This window comes from Ictalurus punctatus, chromosome 9 (assembly GCF_001660625.3).
Source record: "Ictalurus punctatus breed USDA103 chromosome 9, Coco_2.0, whole genome shotgun sequence".
Classification (NCBI taxonomy): Eukaryota; Metazoa; Chordata; class Actinopteri; order Siluriformes; family Ictaluridae; genus Ictalurus; species Ictalurus punctatus.
The window spans coordinates 13,695,353-13,712,021 of NC_030424.2; the positions used below are offsets into that span (position 1 = coordinate 13,695,353).

General features: G+C 38.6%; 1 protein-coding gene across 8 annotated transcripts in view; it reads right to left on the reverse strand.

Annotated features, from left to right (window-relative positions):
- Positions 1-2,153: 2,153 nt before the first annotated feature.
- Positions 2,154-16,669, reverse strand: part of dnmt3ab (DNA (cytosine-5-)-methyltransferase 3 alpha b) — a 64,232-nt gene continuing 49,716 nt past the window's right edge. For 6 of the 8 annotated variants that reach the window (XM_017476841.3, XM_017476843.3, XM_017476844.3 and 3 more), the window contains 7 exons: positions 15,470-15,615; positions 15,229-15,319; positions 14,900-15,048; positions 11,942-12,027; positions 9,130-9,199; positions 8,901-9,019; positions 2,154-6,560 (listed from right to left, as the gene is read on the reverse strand). In XM_017476841.3, coding sequence (XP_017332330.1) covers positions 6,419-6,560; positions 8,901-9,019; positions 9,130-9,199; positions 11,942-12,027; positions 14,900-15,048; positions 15,229-15,319; positions 15,470-15,615 — 803 coding nt within the window. In that variant the 3' untranslated portion in view covers positions 2,154-6,418. Of the gene's footprint in view, positions 6,561-8,900; positions 9,020-9,129; positions 9,200-11,926; positions 12,028-14,899; positions 15,049-15,228; positions 15,320-15,469; positions 15,616-16,669 lie in introns of those variants that run through there. The other 2 variants (XM_017476842.3, XR_008396946.1) reach the window with 2 other exon arrangements.

A 16,669-nucleotide genomic window follows, 5' to 3' on the forward strand; every position in this document is an offset into this window, starting at 1 on the left:
CACCTTAATACTATTTAGGGGTATTGATATTTTTGCCACATATAATTTTGAGGAAAAATAGTGTTATTTAAAGCAGTCCATGTGAAAATGTTTGTTAAAAGGTAAGATGTTTCTCAATTTTTTGAGTGGGAAATAATTATTAGTAATCAATTCATACAATAATTTTTGCCCATTCTCTTAAAAGGTGGCAATAATTTTAGAGTTGACAATAGTAAATCATTCAAGACATGTTTGATGTGCAATTTCTTTTCCCCTGTGGCTTTGCAATAAAGAAAGAGAGCTAAATTGCAATAGAGCTTGTGGCCACCACACAATATACAAAATGTATACTAAAATCATCACACTTGCCTCAACCATTTTGGTTGGTGGTCTCAAATGAAACTAATTTTTGCTCTTTTGAAATAGTTTATGTAGAAAAGGTACTCTGATTTAGGCAGCCAAGTCAAATACTCAAGTTAAAGTTGGAGCCAAACATGTCTCTGCAACAGTTGAGGTACGTGGAAAATTTGTGTAAATTTGAGTTTCCTCCAAACCATTTCTCCAAATATAAGCTCTTAGAAGGTCTGAGGTTTTGAAAAGCCATCCAGTTAAAGATCTTAAACTGTTTTGTTTAAAGAATGTTGGCAATTGTACAATAACAAGAATACAGAATTATGGAAACTGGATTGTGCTGTGTCTCCTGAGTGGGCTCTAAATGAACACATTTTTGAATTAACATGAATATTTCAGAAAAATATTTTTGCTGTTAGGAGTGTTTCCTTTTCTGAAGAAAAAACAAACAAACAAACAAACAAACAAAAAAAACAAGTGATAAATAACAGAAGCTGCTTTTTGCACAAAAAAACAATACATTTATTCAAGTGTTCTCCAGCACAAGTACATAAGGAGCCTTTTTTCTTAGTTCTGGGCACAAAACAGAAGAGAGAAGGAGTAGAGGCGGAGAATGACTGCTACATCTGCTGTATGAGCTGATCTCAAAATGAGAGTATGCTTGAAAACAGTTATGACACAGAGGTCACACTAATTAACAGTGTCACTGAGGAAAACAATATACAATGCTCTCCAGAATCATTGGCACTATTAATAAAAAAATGAGCAATTATTTATATATAAAAATAAAAAAATTTCAGCAAAAAATTATCAGCACCTTTACACTGAATATTTTGGGACGCCTGACCCGGAGAGAATAACAGCACTGGCAGTTTCTCTAATGTTAAGAGACACTTGTAGAAGGATCTGGAACACTCTTCAATGCAGAACAGAGTTTTTGTAGGGTTTAGAGCCTGAGATGGTCAATGCAAAACTGATTTTGCAATGTTATAGTTTGGCTCATCATGTTGTTGAAAGATCTATCTATGGGCAAGTCTGAAAATCGTGATCCTCCTCTTCTGGCTGTTCCCTTTTGGGGTCACCACAGCGGATATTTTGATTCAGGCACAAGTTTATGCCAGATACCCTTGCTGACCCAACCCTCCCCATTTTCTGGGCTTGGGATCAGTACTGATCGTGTGACCCTCCAGCGTCTGGGTTTGGTTTTCCTGACCTGACCAGCATGTTAGCCACTAGTCCACCAGGGAACCAGACTGAAATATCCTGACACTTAGCAGAATTCATGAGGTTGTCAATCTTTGCAAGTTCCCCTAAATCACAGATCATAAAACTGCCCCAATGCATCAATGATCCAAATGATACTTTTCTTTGTCTGCAGTCCCCTTTTGTCACCAAACTAATGGTATAGCCAATGAGTTTAATTTTTTTTTCTCCCTCATCTGTTCACAAAACACAATGGCAATTGTGATGTGATGGCAGCTTCTTCCTTGCAAGGCTTCCACCACAGCCTGTTGTTATGATGATGCCATTTACCAGTTGACTTTGAAATTGGGCAACCATAAGAATAAAACAATCTCTGCCATTCTGAATCTAATCACTCCTTCTCCATCCTCTGGTAAAGTCCATGGGTCAGAATCTTAGCAGATGTTCAACTGTTTCAGACATGTAAAACTTTTTCTTTTTTTTTTAATGGTATTTTTTTTTAACTGCTTATGTAGTTTTATATCCATACCTGATTTGTCTGGGTTATCTCCCAGAGAAGCAAGACATGGTTAAAGGCAACAACGCAGTTCCTGGGGACTGAGAGCAAATGAAAAATAATATAGGTTTTTAAAGTATTTGTTTGCATTTATTAAAACATTCCTTGGGGCTGTCAATAACTGTGGCACATACTTATATGAAATTCTATTATTTAAAAAAAGCAGGTCCAATGATATTTTTTTGTTAAAACAAAGATAAATAATCATATTGTTTGAGTGAAAGAATCGTATATTATTGTGTGTAATGTCATTTTTGCTCATATTTATGAAAGTGCCAAAAACTCTGGAGGACACTGCGATACAGTTGCAATCAAAATTATTCAACCCCATTGCAAATCAGGTTTATTGTCAAAATTTACAGACTTTAAGCTGTTTGCAATGAACAAATCAAACAAAAGTAATCGAAATAGTTCAACAGAACAAATGCTTTGTGGTTACCCCAAATTCAACTGAAAAGGCAACTTATAATGATTTCTCCAGTTTCAAAATTATTCAACCCCCTGAATAGAATCCCTCACAACAGCACAAATATGCAAAACAGATGTTGTCTCAAGCACACCGGATGCAACTAATCAAGGGCTTCATTAGTTGCGCCAGGTGTGCTTGAACAAGAACTCCAAGACGTACACCACTACTGACCCAAAAGCACAAGAAAAGTGTCTCAAAATCATATAAATAAGCCACAGAAGTTTTGGGATTGTGTTCTGTGGAACTTTTCGGCACGATGAATCAGTGGTATGTCTGGAGAAAGAAGAATGAAGAAAGAACACTCTGTCCACAGTCAAGCATGGTGGTGGCTCGGTGATGCTCTGGTGCTGCTTTGCATCCTCTGGCACTGGAAACCTGCAGCGTGTGGAAGGTATGATGGATTCATTGAAGTATCAGGAAATCCAAGGAGAAAACGTTATGCCGTCTGTGAGGAAGCCGAAGCTTGGGCCACATTGGACCTTCCAACAGGACAATGATCCGAAGCACACCTCAAATTCCACCAAGGCTTGGTTGCAGAAGAAGTGCTGGAAGATTCTACAGGGCCAACACAGTCATCTGACTTGAACCCCATAGAAAATCTCTGGTGGGATTTGAAGAAGGTGGTTGCAGCACGCAAACTCAAGAATATTACTGAACTGGAGGTCATTGCTCATGAGGAATCAGCTAAGATTCCTTAGGAATGCTGCCAGAAGCTGGTGTGCATCTCGTTTGCAGCAGGCCATAACCAAAGGGTGCTCTACTAAGTATTAAAGATGCTTGCCATGAAGGGGTTGAATAATTTTGAGACTGGAGAAGTCATTATAAGTTGCATTTTCAGTTGAATTTGGGGAAACCACTTGAAGCATTCGTTGTGTTGAACTATTTCACTTGCTTTTGTTTGATTTGTTCATTGCAAACAGCTAAAGGTCTGTAAATTTTGACAATAAACCTGATTTGCAATGGGCATTGAATAATTTTGATTGCAACTGTATATACTGAGGATATACAGGAAATTGTTACAAGAGCAAACAAATAGGCCACCAAAGCCAAAAATATATAAAATAAACACTGATCTTAATAATAATAATAAAAAAAAAAAAAGATGGAGGGCTGGATATATGCCATGGAATGTAGGACTTAAAAACAAAGTTGCCTGGATAATAAGCAAGTACATGTTAACAGCAAGATCGATTGATTACAATTCTTTTCTTACTTCCCAATATGAGTACATGATTTTCCCACAGATAAGCACCAACTACAGCAAGATCTATTCTAAAACAATATAAGAATCTTTTCATCATTTTTTTTCAAGTACAAAGTTAAAATGCCTTTGTTAATATATTTATATGAGAGAGTAAAATAATAGTGCTTTTCCAATACTAAAAGAAACATAAAAACAGTCATTGTCGAGACAAGTTTGTCCAAATAATACATGATTTTCAATTTGATAAAATGTTTAGCACCTTAGGAAACACCTACAATCCCCCTTTTAGTATTTATAAAAGAATTAAATGCAAATTAAAGAGACTGTTTTGTATGTAGGGCTGTGCAGTAAAGTCGGAAGTGTCCATCTACTGTTAAAATCATTCTTTTACTTTCACTATTCAATGCCTGACATACAAATATGAAATATCAAAAGTCCTCCTACCCCACTGCTCCATAGCTTATGTCAATTTTTCAGGTTGCAGTTAATTACCCCTCTCTTTGCAATGCGAGACTTTCGATTCCATGATATATATATTAGCACAGAATTATATTTGTACATCTCATAGGTAATTTTAAAACGAACACAGCAACAAACATATTGTATGTACAAAATGTACAAAAAAATATGGGCATCAATATCATTTCGAACATATGTATGGAGTAACTAATGAAAATGAAAAAAGATTAAGGTATGTATGCAGTATAATGCATTAAATAAAATTTTTTAAAAAACTCTAATTCGTTTCTATAGTATGTCTTATGACAGTTGGCCAATTTGCAAATCTGTACTAAGTAGAATAATTTAAATGCACACAGACATTTTCTAAAATTCTAATCAAATTCACAAACTCCCAAAACATAATGATAATATAGGGCTATGATAATACAAGTTCAGCACTGAATTTCGGCTGATATAAACTGGCCGGTGCAGCGTTCCCGGGATGGGCTCCAGATTCACCACAACCCTGACCAGGATAAAGCGGTGGATTCGACGGAGAAACTAAACATCACTAATGACAACACAAGAGAAGCATCAGTTAAGCGTTAGGAAAGTAATGACCTGACTGGATATCTAGAGAACATATTTACTGTACGGCTCATATACGCACTACACTGAGAGCAGACAGTAACTTTCCTTACGTGGTTTATGACGAAATATCACTGTAGCAGATGAGGACGTGGAAAAGGGTGGCTTCTTGTTTTCTCATTTAGCCTATTCACCAGAGTGACGGGTGAATTTCCCCCTATCCTACTAACCCATTCTTTCACATCTATTGGCACAGCCCTACTGTACAGAAATAAAAATAACTACCTCATATATATAATGCTAAGAGCATTTCACATCATAGAACATAACAAATAAAAAATAAAAAAAATGATTCACAAGAAGTCAAGAAGAAATATTCAAAAAATATCAACGGAAATAAAAGTATACATATACAAAAGTGCTTGATATTGTTGATAACACAGCACAAAACAATTAGCTATAAAAAGGTAGAAGAACATTGTGAAGCCGCACCATTGTTAAAAGTGTTGCACCTGACTGAGGATAGCCTGCGAGAGGCACTGTAGAGAGGGGTTCAGCAGGCCAGGAGCAAACCCAACACTGCCCTCCCTGCAAACGCCACGCATGCTAAGAGTTGTACAGTAATGATTCCGGCCTGTGTGACGCTAGGTAAAAAAAAAAAAAAGGTAGCTCAACACAGCCTTCTATCTCAAGGTATAGAGGAGAAAATAAAACATCACGGCCCATGTGGCAGGCCAGCAGGTTTTACGTGTGCACGGACGCAGGAAACTGACCTCAGTGACTGCAAGGCTGAGGTTTACACAGAGCACCAGCAAGGTATTGTTTTAAAAAAAATAAAATTAAAAAAAAAAAAAGGCTGTAAAAGATATAAAATGAGATGTGGCAGACCTGGCTTGACGAATCCTTGTTTAGAGTCTCCTTGTTTAAAACCTGGCTAATGGTCTGAAGGTGACCACATCTAGTCTGAAGTAGTAGCACCACATGAGTTGCAATGTTTTTCACCACCTTGAAGCACCATATTGTCACCTATTACAGTAGTACCTTTTATTACCATTGTGTATAGAAACCGTAAACAAAGAGGTATTTGTGATGTGGTGTTTTGGATTTGTTAAGACAGAGCTCCCCTGACATGGAAGAGAAAGACACCATTTTTTTGTTTGTGAATTTTTTTTTTTTGCTCTCGCCAAAGGCTCAGTTGCTCAGAGGAAAGGAAAGGCGAGCCCGTTCGACCTGTAGCCCAAATCTAGCCCGATTACTGAAAAGTCACTAACTTAAGACTTTCCATAACTTATGATGGTGAAATGAATGATCTACTATTTTTCCATCATTTGCTCCCATGCTTTGTCTCTCAATGCCTTGATAGGAGGCCCCATCTCAAGTATAGCTTGCACACATAAATCAATCCAAATTCTGGATAACACCGCTAAAAAATCAAACGAATGAACAAAAAAAAAAAAAAACAATTAAATAGAATTTTTTTAAAAAAGAGTCAAATATTTAAAAGAAAAACAAAACAAAAGAAATACCATGAAATACCTACTTTGATGTTTATGTTGTAAATAATATACAAGGCTCTTGTTATTTCATACACCAGTTTGGGATTCTCGACTCCTCACGGCGCTGACTTTCACACGCAGGCGAAATACTCTTTGAGTGGTGCAAACAGGTGGCGGATGACTGGGACACTCCACGAGCGGCCTAGCAGCCTCTGTCTCGCCAACCGACTCATGTTGGACACGTCTGTGTAGTGGACGGGAAAGCCAAATACCCTGGGGGACAAGAATTCAAAGAGAGAGAACGGACTGGAATGAGGCTACAGTTCGTCACTTTAAACAGCAGTGCCATGCAGTATCTAGCCTACAGAAAGCCTTTACTCAATGTTAACATAACATGATTAAGCGCAAAGTAATTCAAGCAGTGATCTGAACACCGGTTTTGGTACCACCTTGTTTGACAGTTTATAGACAGATGTCAAACTTTTTCTTTCTAGTAAAGACCTGAGAATTGTGATTCACTTGCTAATTTCATCACGGTTAAACTATTGTAATTCACTGTACATTGGTCTCCCTCAAAGTGCATGATCTCACTTACAACTAGCTCAAAATGCACCAGTTAGGCTTTTAACAGGGTCAAGAAAGAGGGATCACATTACCATGGTATCTCTGCATTGGCTTCCCGTGAAATTCAGGGTTGATTTTAAGATTCTGTTCTATGTGTATAAGGCACTCTCTGGTCTTGTGCCCAAATATAGAAGTGATCTTCATCCTTACTCCGCCACAAGAGCGCTCAGGTCATCTGATCAACTTCTTTTGAGAATTCCTCGTGGTCGCTATAAAACCAAAGGCAATCATGCCTTTTCTGTGGTAGGTCCTAAACTCTGGAACAGTCTCCCTTTCCATGCTAGGTCAGCTTCTTCAATAGCCACTTTTAAATCTTCATTGAAAATGCATTTCTATTCTCTAGCTTTTGAATAGGTCTTTTAATAGGTTGAAATATGTAAATACTTGATGCTGTATTTAAAGCATTAATCTTTGTTAAATATAAGTGTGCAATTTCGAGGTCCACGCTGATGGATTCTCCTCTTCAGTTCACCCCACAGGTTTTCTATGGGTTTCAAGTCAGGGGACTGGGATGGCCATGGCAGGACCTTGATTTTGTGGTCAGTAAAGCATTTTTGTGTTGATTTTGATGTATGTTTTGGATCATTGTCTAGCTGAAAGATCCAACCACGGCCCATTTTAAGCTTTCTGGCAGAGGCAGTCAGGTTTTCATTTAATATCTGTTGATATTTGATAGAGTCCATGATGCCATGTATCCTAACAAAATGTCCAGGTCCTCTGGCAGAAAAACAGCCCCAAAACATTAAAGAGCCACCACCATATTTAACCGTGGGCACCTCTCTGTGTGCGCCAAAACCACCTCTGGTGTTTATTGCCAAACAGCTCTATTTAGGTTTCACCATAGAACCCGATCCCATTTGAAGTTGCAGTAATGTCTGGCAAACTAAAGACACTTGAAATTGTTTTTGGATGAGAGAAGAGGCTTTTTTCTTGAAGCCCTTCCAAACAACTTCAGATGTAGGTGACTTCAGATTGTAGTTTTGGAGTCTTTCTGACCCTGTGCTGTGTTTAAAATTGTTTAATATCCATGAGAGCAGAGTATCATTGTGAATTTTTTTAACAAAAGATCAAAAGGTTAATAATAAATACAATTTATAAAGACAATAAAGACAATTTTCCACAGCCTTCTTTGCTTATATTTACCAAGGGATTATTAAAAATTAGTGGATTGCACTGTAAGTGTTAACAGGAACTAACTTGTCTCATGGTCAGCTCTTAACTTGTCTTGGTTAAATGTAGAAAGTATCGTTCAACATTGTAATCGCTGGCAAATCATTGTCGTAATAGCATAATTACACACTCCAAACCATGCAGTTATAAGAAAATAATCCACTTCAGGGTGGTAACGTCACTCCGCTTCGCATCATGCAGCATCACATCACCCCAGAATGGATTCTTTTCCTATAACCTGTCTGTCGTGTGTTATTCCTTGTGTCTATATATGGGCAGTCTGTTTATTAGCTGTACAGTAGACTGATTCATTTATTCATTCATTCATTCATTCATTTTCTATAACCATTTCATCCTGGTCAGAATTGCGATAGATCCAAAGCCTATGCTTGGAACACTGGATGTGAGGTGGGAATACATCCTGGGAGGAGACACGAGTCTACCATACACACATTCACCATGCACACATATTCACAGCTAGGGACAATTTAAAGTAGCCACACCACCGAAGAATATTTTGGGAGGAGGTGAGAGGAAACTAGAGAACCCAGAAGGAAACATGTGGAACTTCACGCAGGAAGGAACCCGAGTTCAGTATCGAACCCTATAGACGTGAGGTGACAGTGCTACCCAGTGCACCTACAGTAGATTCAGATCGAGTACAACACTGCGTAATGTAAATCTTGCTATTGAAAAACCTTAAATGGGACAGATTTAACCCACTGGCCACTAGCTGAATCAGCCTGTTTTACAGTAATACTTTCATGAAACATTATTATTTTAAAGCAAAATGTGAGATTAATGGAGAAATTCTCATACCTCTCCATCTCAGTGCACCACAGGATGTCCTCTTTGTCATTCATGTAAACAGGGAAGTGCTGATCTTTGCCCTGCTTTATGGAATTCGACCGAGTGGTGATGGTCCTCACTTTATCGAACTGAAAAATGAAAACAAATATGAATTATTTTTCAGATTTGTTAAAAAATATTAATTTAGTATTTGCCCATGTCAGTTATATATTCAGGATATTTAAGGGGCAGTTTTTACCTTTGCAGTCCTGCCATGTTCAAGACAGTCTTGCAGGTCCAGTTTGTCATTGCCCATGGCAGTCAGAGGTCTATGTTGAGGAAAACCAGATCAAATGAGAGATGGAAAGAGAAACAGAGAAATAGAGAGGAACAACTGGAGAGATGCACTCTATTGCAGCGTTTCCCAACCCTTTTTCAGTCACGGCACTCTTTGAAATTTTTTTTAAATTTGTGGCTCCCTACACAAACACTAATGCTAGACAGCGTTAAGCCTGGTTTATACTCGACGCGTCCAAAATAGCACAATGCAAAAATGACGTCATCGAGGAGTGGGCGGTCGAGCATGTTGAGTGCGCGAGGCCTCATTCCACGTGGCGGTTTGTACGCCGTTTTTTGTAATTTGCAGCGTGGCGTCACATCCGAAAATGAATGACCCAAGGCACGATTATACAGGCATCTCTATGATCCATCCATGCGGGACCACAGAGATAGCCAGATGGCACAAAATTCATGGAAAGGTTTTTAAAAATAGTGATTTCGATTTGCTTTGTACATACTGTTGAAAGAATCAAGTAGGGATGTCACGATACCAAAAAATCTAGTAGTCGGTACCGATACCACCAAAAGTACACGATACCAACATCGATACTATGGTGTGGTATAATAAATAAATAATAAATAAAAATTAAAAACTCTCCTGGAGGACATCCTCCTCTGGCTGATACTGGCAAAGGGAGACGGGGGGGAGAGGGCTGTATTTTAGTTATCAAACACTGTCTGATAGTGAGTGGAGGTGCACTCCTAAACACGCGCGCACACACAGACCCACGTGCGCACACACGCATGCACACAGATGCGGTGCACACACCCCTTATACTCTGTATGCAAGCATTATTTTAAATTCACTGATATGGTGGCAGACAAAAAAGATTCATTAAAAGCATGAACATTTGAATAATTATTAGTGACATTAGGCTATATTTAGCTGACAGGACACGGGCTGAGTAGTTTATAACATTGCAATGCGTTAGCGTCATTAACAAATAACAGACTATCGCTAACATTACTTGGGGCATAATGTTAGCTGGTTTCATGGCAATAATGCCAGCTGCCTCAAACATAATCTAGGACCGTTCGCTTTATTTGAAATGAATGATGGCATCGGTTGCACACCGAAAACCGATACTAGCTTTCCTTCCTTTTCCACTCAACGAGTCGGGGCGGAGCTAAACTTGTTAAGCTAAGCTAATCTTCTGTAGTTTTTCCCCATGTGCTTGTAGGCGTTCTTCTTCTTCTTCACCACTTGTGGACCGACTAAAACACTTGCGTGTATTTGCTGCCCCCATCAGGTCCGGACGAATTGCAACCTCGGTACCTGCATTACAAACGGTTCCAATGATAGTGCAGAAAAACAAGTACCGTCACATTTTAAGAATGTTGGTACCGACTTGGTACCGAAGTATCGTACTCGTGACGTCCCTAGAATAAAGCCAAAGCTGAAAGTTTTTTGGGGGGTGTGCCATGTTTTCATTCATCAGTATCTTCAGAAATAAACACTACACTACGCTACACTACACTGTCAGACACAGTGATTAAACCGCATTCTTTTGTCTTTATAAATAAAGATGTTTACATGGATGGGCGGCCATACAGAGTGATCATTCTGTAAAAACTTTTTGTCTCTATACATAAAGAGACATTTACACTGATGTGTGAACAATCACCTGATTTTGTAAATGTGAAAAATTACATTTGCAGGAAGCTCCCACTTTTTGCTTACTGTATGTCTGCAGTAATAGCTAACATTTACAAAATGAGCCTACAATAAATAAGAAGCCTATTTAATGTTTATTTAAAGCCATGTTTAATAAAAATCTTAATGAAATGGATAAAATAAAAAAATTGAGGTTGTTCAATTTAGTTTTATACATGTTCTCATATTTATAACTGTATTTTGTTATAATGTGACAAGTGATGATCTCAAGGTTTACTGGGTTTTATATGATTCTTTGCTCTTTTTTTTATACTGTGGGTTTTAGTGAAGTTTACTGAAAACAATCATCAACAACAAACACAACAATTTCTCCTCGGCATTCAGCAACTCCACGCAAGACACCTTGTTTTTAAGCGTTGCTATGGTTGGTCCAACAAACTACTTCTTCTCTCAGCTACTTCCTGTTTGTTTATTCCTGTTCCTTTCGTTTCAGAGAATATTACAACAAGTATAAACGCCTCGTCTGTTTGGGGAGGTGTGCGCGCAGTCAGTGGACGCTGTGGAGCCAGGTGGAAGTATAAACAAGGCTTTAGCTACATGAGGATGAAGTTGATAGTCCAGAAGCATCTGGAGCTTTTCTTTTAACAATACTGTCCATATTCTTTTGCACTACACATGCATCGTCACACGCTAATTATTGGGATAAAACACATGCATACCTTACACATACTGATGTTGACGTGCTGCTGACAGCTCAGAGAGGGGGAGGGAATTTCTTTTATATATTTATATAATTTTTTATTATTTTATTATAATTTTTTATTATTATTGCTATGCTTATTATTTCTGTGTTATTATTTCAGACATTAGATATGTATCATATACATATTAAATGTTTTATACACATTTTAGCATTTTAGAAATGTTTGAAGGATTTTCACAGGGCACCCCTGCTCTCATCAGATGACTCCCCGGTGCCGCAGCTCCCCGGTTGGGAAATGCTGCTCTATTGCATGGTAAGGAGAATTCGTGGAGAATGGTGAGGTAGCATGTGGGGTGAACTGAGGGAAGGTTTAGACATAAGCACTGTTGCTTCCCTCACCATTCTTGAACCAACCTGTTCATGCCAGGAAGGTTTCCCCAGAAGTAGCGGGCACGATGGGCAGCGGACACTTCCTTCGCATCGATCATCACTGGGTTGCACTGTTAAGTGGAACAGAGATAACAGGCTTTTGTGAAGAAATAACAAGTGCCTTGTTTTATATTTTATTTTATTTATTTATTTGTTTGTTTGTTTGTAAGCCAAATCTGTTAAATCAAACTAAGAATTATATTTCACTGACGCTGAACATGTGTAATCTAATAAAAATACAAGCCAGTATAAATATGTCCACATAAATAGGCAAATGCACTAGATGTAGGAATTAAAGAATGAAATATACACAGAATTCTTACTCTGGGTTTTTACCAGCATGATTGCTTATTCAAATCAATTAGTACATCCATCCATCAATCCATTTTCATACAGCTTATCCTACACAGGGTCGTGGGGGAGCCAGGAGCCTAGCCTAGGGAACTCGGGGCACTCTGGTCGGGGTACCAACCCATCGCAGGGCACAATCGCACACACATTCATACACTTCAGACAATTTAGAGATGCCAATCAGCCTAGAATGCATGTCTTTGTACTGTGGGAGGAAACCGGAGTGCCCGGAGGAAACTAGAGGAGAACATGCAATCTCCACATACACGGGACGGAGGTGGGATTCAAACCCCTCAACCCCGAAGGTGCGAGGCAAACATACTAACCACTAAGCCACCGTACACAATTAGTACATATATTTACTAATTACGGTTGCGCTCATTACCAGCAAATTTGTTAATAATGATAATGAGTCTTTATTTTTCACATATACAGTGGGGGATATAAGTATTGAATGCATCAACAGTTTTTCCAGTAAATATATTTCCAATGAGGCTATTCACATGAAATTTTCAGCAGGAATTAACTCAAGAAATACACACATATAAAGAAATCCAAACATTAAAGATGCGTAATAACGTGGAATGACACAGGAAAAAAAGTATTGAACATGCTAACTGAAATTTATTTAATACTTAGTGGAGAAGCCTTTGTTTGTGATGACAGCTTCAAGATGCTTCCGGTATGAAGAAATTAATCGGCCGCGGTATTCAGGTGTGATTTTGACCCATTCTTCTAAACATACTGTCTTTAAATCTTGTTCAATTGGATTCAAGTCAGGTGATTGACTGGGCCATTCTAACACCTTGATTTTTTTTCTCTGAAACCAATTGAGCGTTTCCTTTGCTGTATGCTTTGGATCGTTGTCCTGCTGGAAGGTCCACCCACGTCTCATCTTCATCATGCTGGTGGATGACAGCAGATTCTTCTCAAGAATCTCCCAGTAAATTGCTCCATTCATCGTTCCTTCAATTATATGAAGTCTGCCAGTACCGTGCGATGAAAAACAGCCCCACACCATGATGCTTCAACCTCCAAACCTCACTGTTGCTATAGAAAGGGCCATTTCTTCTCCAAACATGGTGTGTAGTATGACAGCCAAATGAATTGTAGCAAACTTTAAACGAGCTTCGACTTGCCTTTTCTTTAGTAATGGCACCTGCTGCCGCCAAGTGTTTCTGGAGCACTTTCTGAGTGGTCCTTGGCTCTTGGGCTACTCTTCTGACTCCCTGGTCAGAAATCTTTTGAGGAGCTCCTGTGCGTGGCCGGTTGATGACGGAGTAATGTTGCTTCCACTTGCAGATAATGGCTCCATTGGTGCTTACTGGAAAGTTCCGAAGTTTTGAAATACGTCTGTATCCGATTCCATCAATACGTTTGCAATAATAAGGCTTCAAAGGTCTTGGGAGAGCGCTTTGCTTTTACCCATCATGAGATGTTTCTTGTGTGACACCTTGGTAATGAAAAGCCTTTTTATAGACAATCAATTTACTAACCCAGCTGATATTAATCTGCACAGATAGGAGGTATAATTACTTACGGATTTCAGCTGGTTCCTTGCCTTACAGAACCTTGCCATGGAGAACTGCTTTTTCTTAGCGTGTTCAATACTTTTTTCCTGTGTCATTCCACTTTATTACACATAACTTTATTTATGGTCTTAATGTTGTGAATTCTTTATATTTGTGGATTTCTTGAGCTAATACCAAAGTCTGGTGAAAATTTCATGTGAATAGCCTCAAAGTAAATATATTTATTGAAAAAAATGTTGACACGTTCAATACTTATTTCCCCCACTGTATATTACAGCACAGTGAAATTCTTTTTTCATCGCATATCCCAGCATGTCAGGAAGCTGGGGTCAGAGCACAGGGTCAGCCATGATATGGTGCCCCTGGAGCAGAGAGGGTTGAGGGACTTGCTCAAGGGCCCAACAGTGGCAGTTTGGCAGTGCTGAGGCTTGATCCCCAGACCTTCCGATCAGTAACCCAGAGCCTTGGCACCCCAAATGGGTTTCTTTATAAAATGATTGGTCTGCCTTATCTATTTTAAACAAAGCATAGTATATACCAGCAGACTTCAATTTCAAACTTTTACAGTTTTTAAAGTAGGATAAAAAGTTATTGAATCCTAAGATGATTCAGATTTTTCTTTTGAAAGTGGGCCTGAACATAAGCATGAAGCATGAAGGAAGGTTGTGTGAAAGAATTCTCTTCTTTCTGATGGACATGTGTTTTGTCGAAGAAAAATACACACAAAAAGGAGTTTGTGTTACAAAATTGTGCATAAATGTCTTTGTTTAAATGAATTGAAAGAATATGATATGGCACATTTAACCTCACTGGAACTAATTTTAAAAATCTTACTAAAACTGGTTATTAAAAAAAGCACACATTGTGTTTTTATTTTATCTTGGGAACTTCCACTTGGTGGCAGCAAAGAAATGGTTTACTGCTCGCTGCAGAGGAACACATCATACAACTTGGCTAGCAGAGAAAAAAAAAAAATCCAGTCCTCAAAACCTGAACACTTTTTGTATTTGTGTGTTTCTGTGTGTGTAAGTCTGTGTCATGAGTATAAGCAAACACACACCTCTAAAAAGCGAGAGATGTCCCTCTTGTCACTGACACCCATAGCCACTACGTTCTCAAAAAGCCAGAAGAAAGGCCTGTTGTCTCCTTCCTTAGGACGAGCTTCATGTAAAAGCCGGTAAAACTCAAAGAACAGCCGCCCCGTGCCCTCTGGTGTGTGTGTGGCGATAAGAAAATTAGGTACAGAAAAATGAAGGGAAGAGGATCAGGATATACTGCTATGCAAATTTGTTCATTACAATGCAATGCAAAACAAAATACAAACTAACTTTAATTTAAAATCAATCAAAAATGCTTAAAGTGTTGATTTTGCATGCAATATGATTTTACCGTAGAGACCTTTCCGTGCTGGATTAACTATAGACAGATCATTACAGGGGCTTCCTCCGATGACAAGATCAAAAGGTCCCCACTCTTGTATCTATGGATACAGAAAGGAAAGAGACACAGACACAGAAAGAACAGGAGGCCAGTTAAGGGTTAAAAATATCTTCGTGTATAATAAAGGTGCTTCATAAATTATGCACACCTCGGTTCTTTCAGAAGTAACATTTCGAGCAGGGTAACTCACGTGCTTGCGTGTGACGTTCCTCACGTCGCCAACATACATGATGCGCCCATGGTGCCGTACAATACCGACAGTGATGGAGTCCTCACATATCTCAGAGGCTACATAGCGCTCCACCTGAATGCCTAGATCCTTTAGCACCAGCAGACCTACACACACACACACACACACAAATATACACACACTGAGCAAAATGTGAGGGCCCTGTACAGAAGTACATTTTTGTATAATATAGTACTTTTGGTATAGTATATCGTTTTGTGCTTGTCATGCAATTTGGGAAATGTGAGTAATATTTTTGAAATCAAAATGCAGAGACAAGTGATTCTCATTCGTGTAATGTACCAAAAAATAAACAGTGGGAAAACATACGTGTCCATATATACTTGGATCTGTGTGTATATATATATATATATATATATTATATATATATATATTATGTTTAACAGAGTCATTAGAAGGACAGTTCACCCAAAAATGTCTTTCATGTCGTTCCAAACCCATAAGACTTTGTCATTTTTGACACAAAAATGAAGACATTTTTAATGAAACTAGGGAGACTTGTCCCTCCATTTACAGTCCACGTAACCAAAACTCTCAAGCTCTGAAAAGTTTATAAAGGCAACGTAAAAGTAATCTATGTCTTCATTTGTGTTCCAAAGACGAATGAAAGTCTTATGGGTTTGGAATGACATGATTGTGAGTAACTGATGACAGAATTTTCATTTTTGGGTGAACTATCACTTTAAGGCCCTGTTTACACTAGTGCGCTTTAGTTTTAAAACGGCGTTTTAAAATGAAAACGATCCTCGTCCACATTGGCGTTTACACTGTCTTTCAGAAACGATCACCGTCCACACTACACGACCGAAAACACATGTCACATGACATTCATACACACTGGGCATGTGCATGCATGTGTAAACATGAAGTTGGTTGCTAGTCCAAACCGGCATTCCATGTAGGGCCTACGGCGCTTGAAATGAGATTTGTTGCCGATTGCTGTAATCATAGCTTGCCTCTTGCGCATGTAGGCAGCTGCAGTATTATAAAATACAGAATTTAACCGCACAATGGCTGCTAAGAATGACGACAAAGCGAGCAGTTCAGTCTCGGTGTTGTGTGTATGATCAAGGTAACGTATGGTCATATGGTAGGCTTGACGAAACAGGAAAGGATACGGAATGACCCAGAAGAACCAAT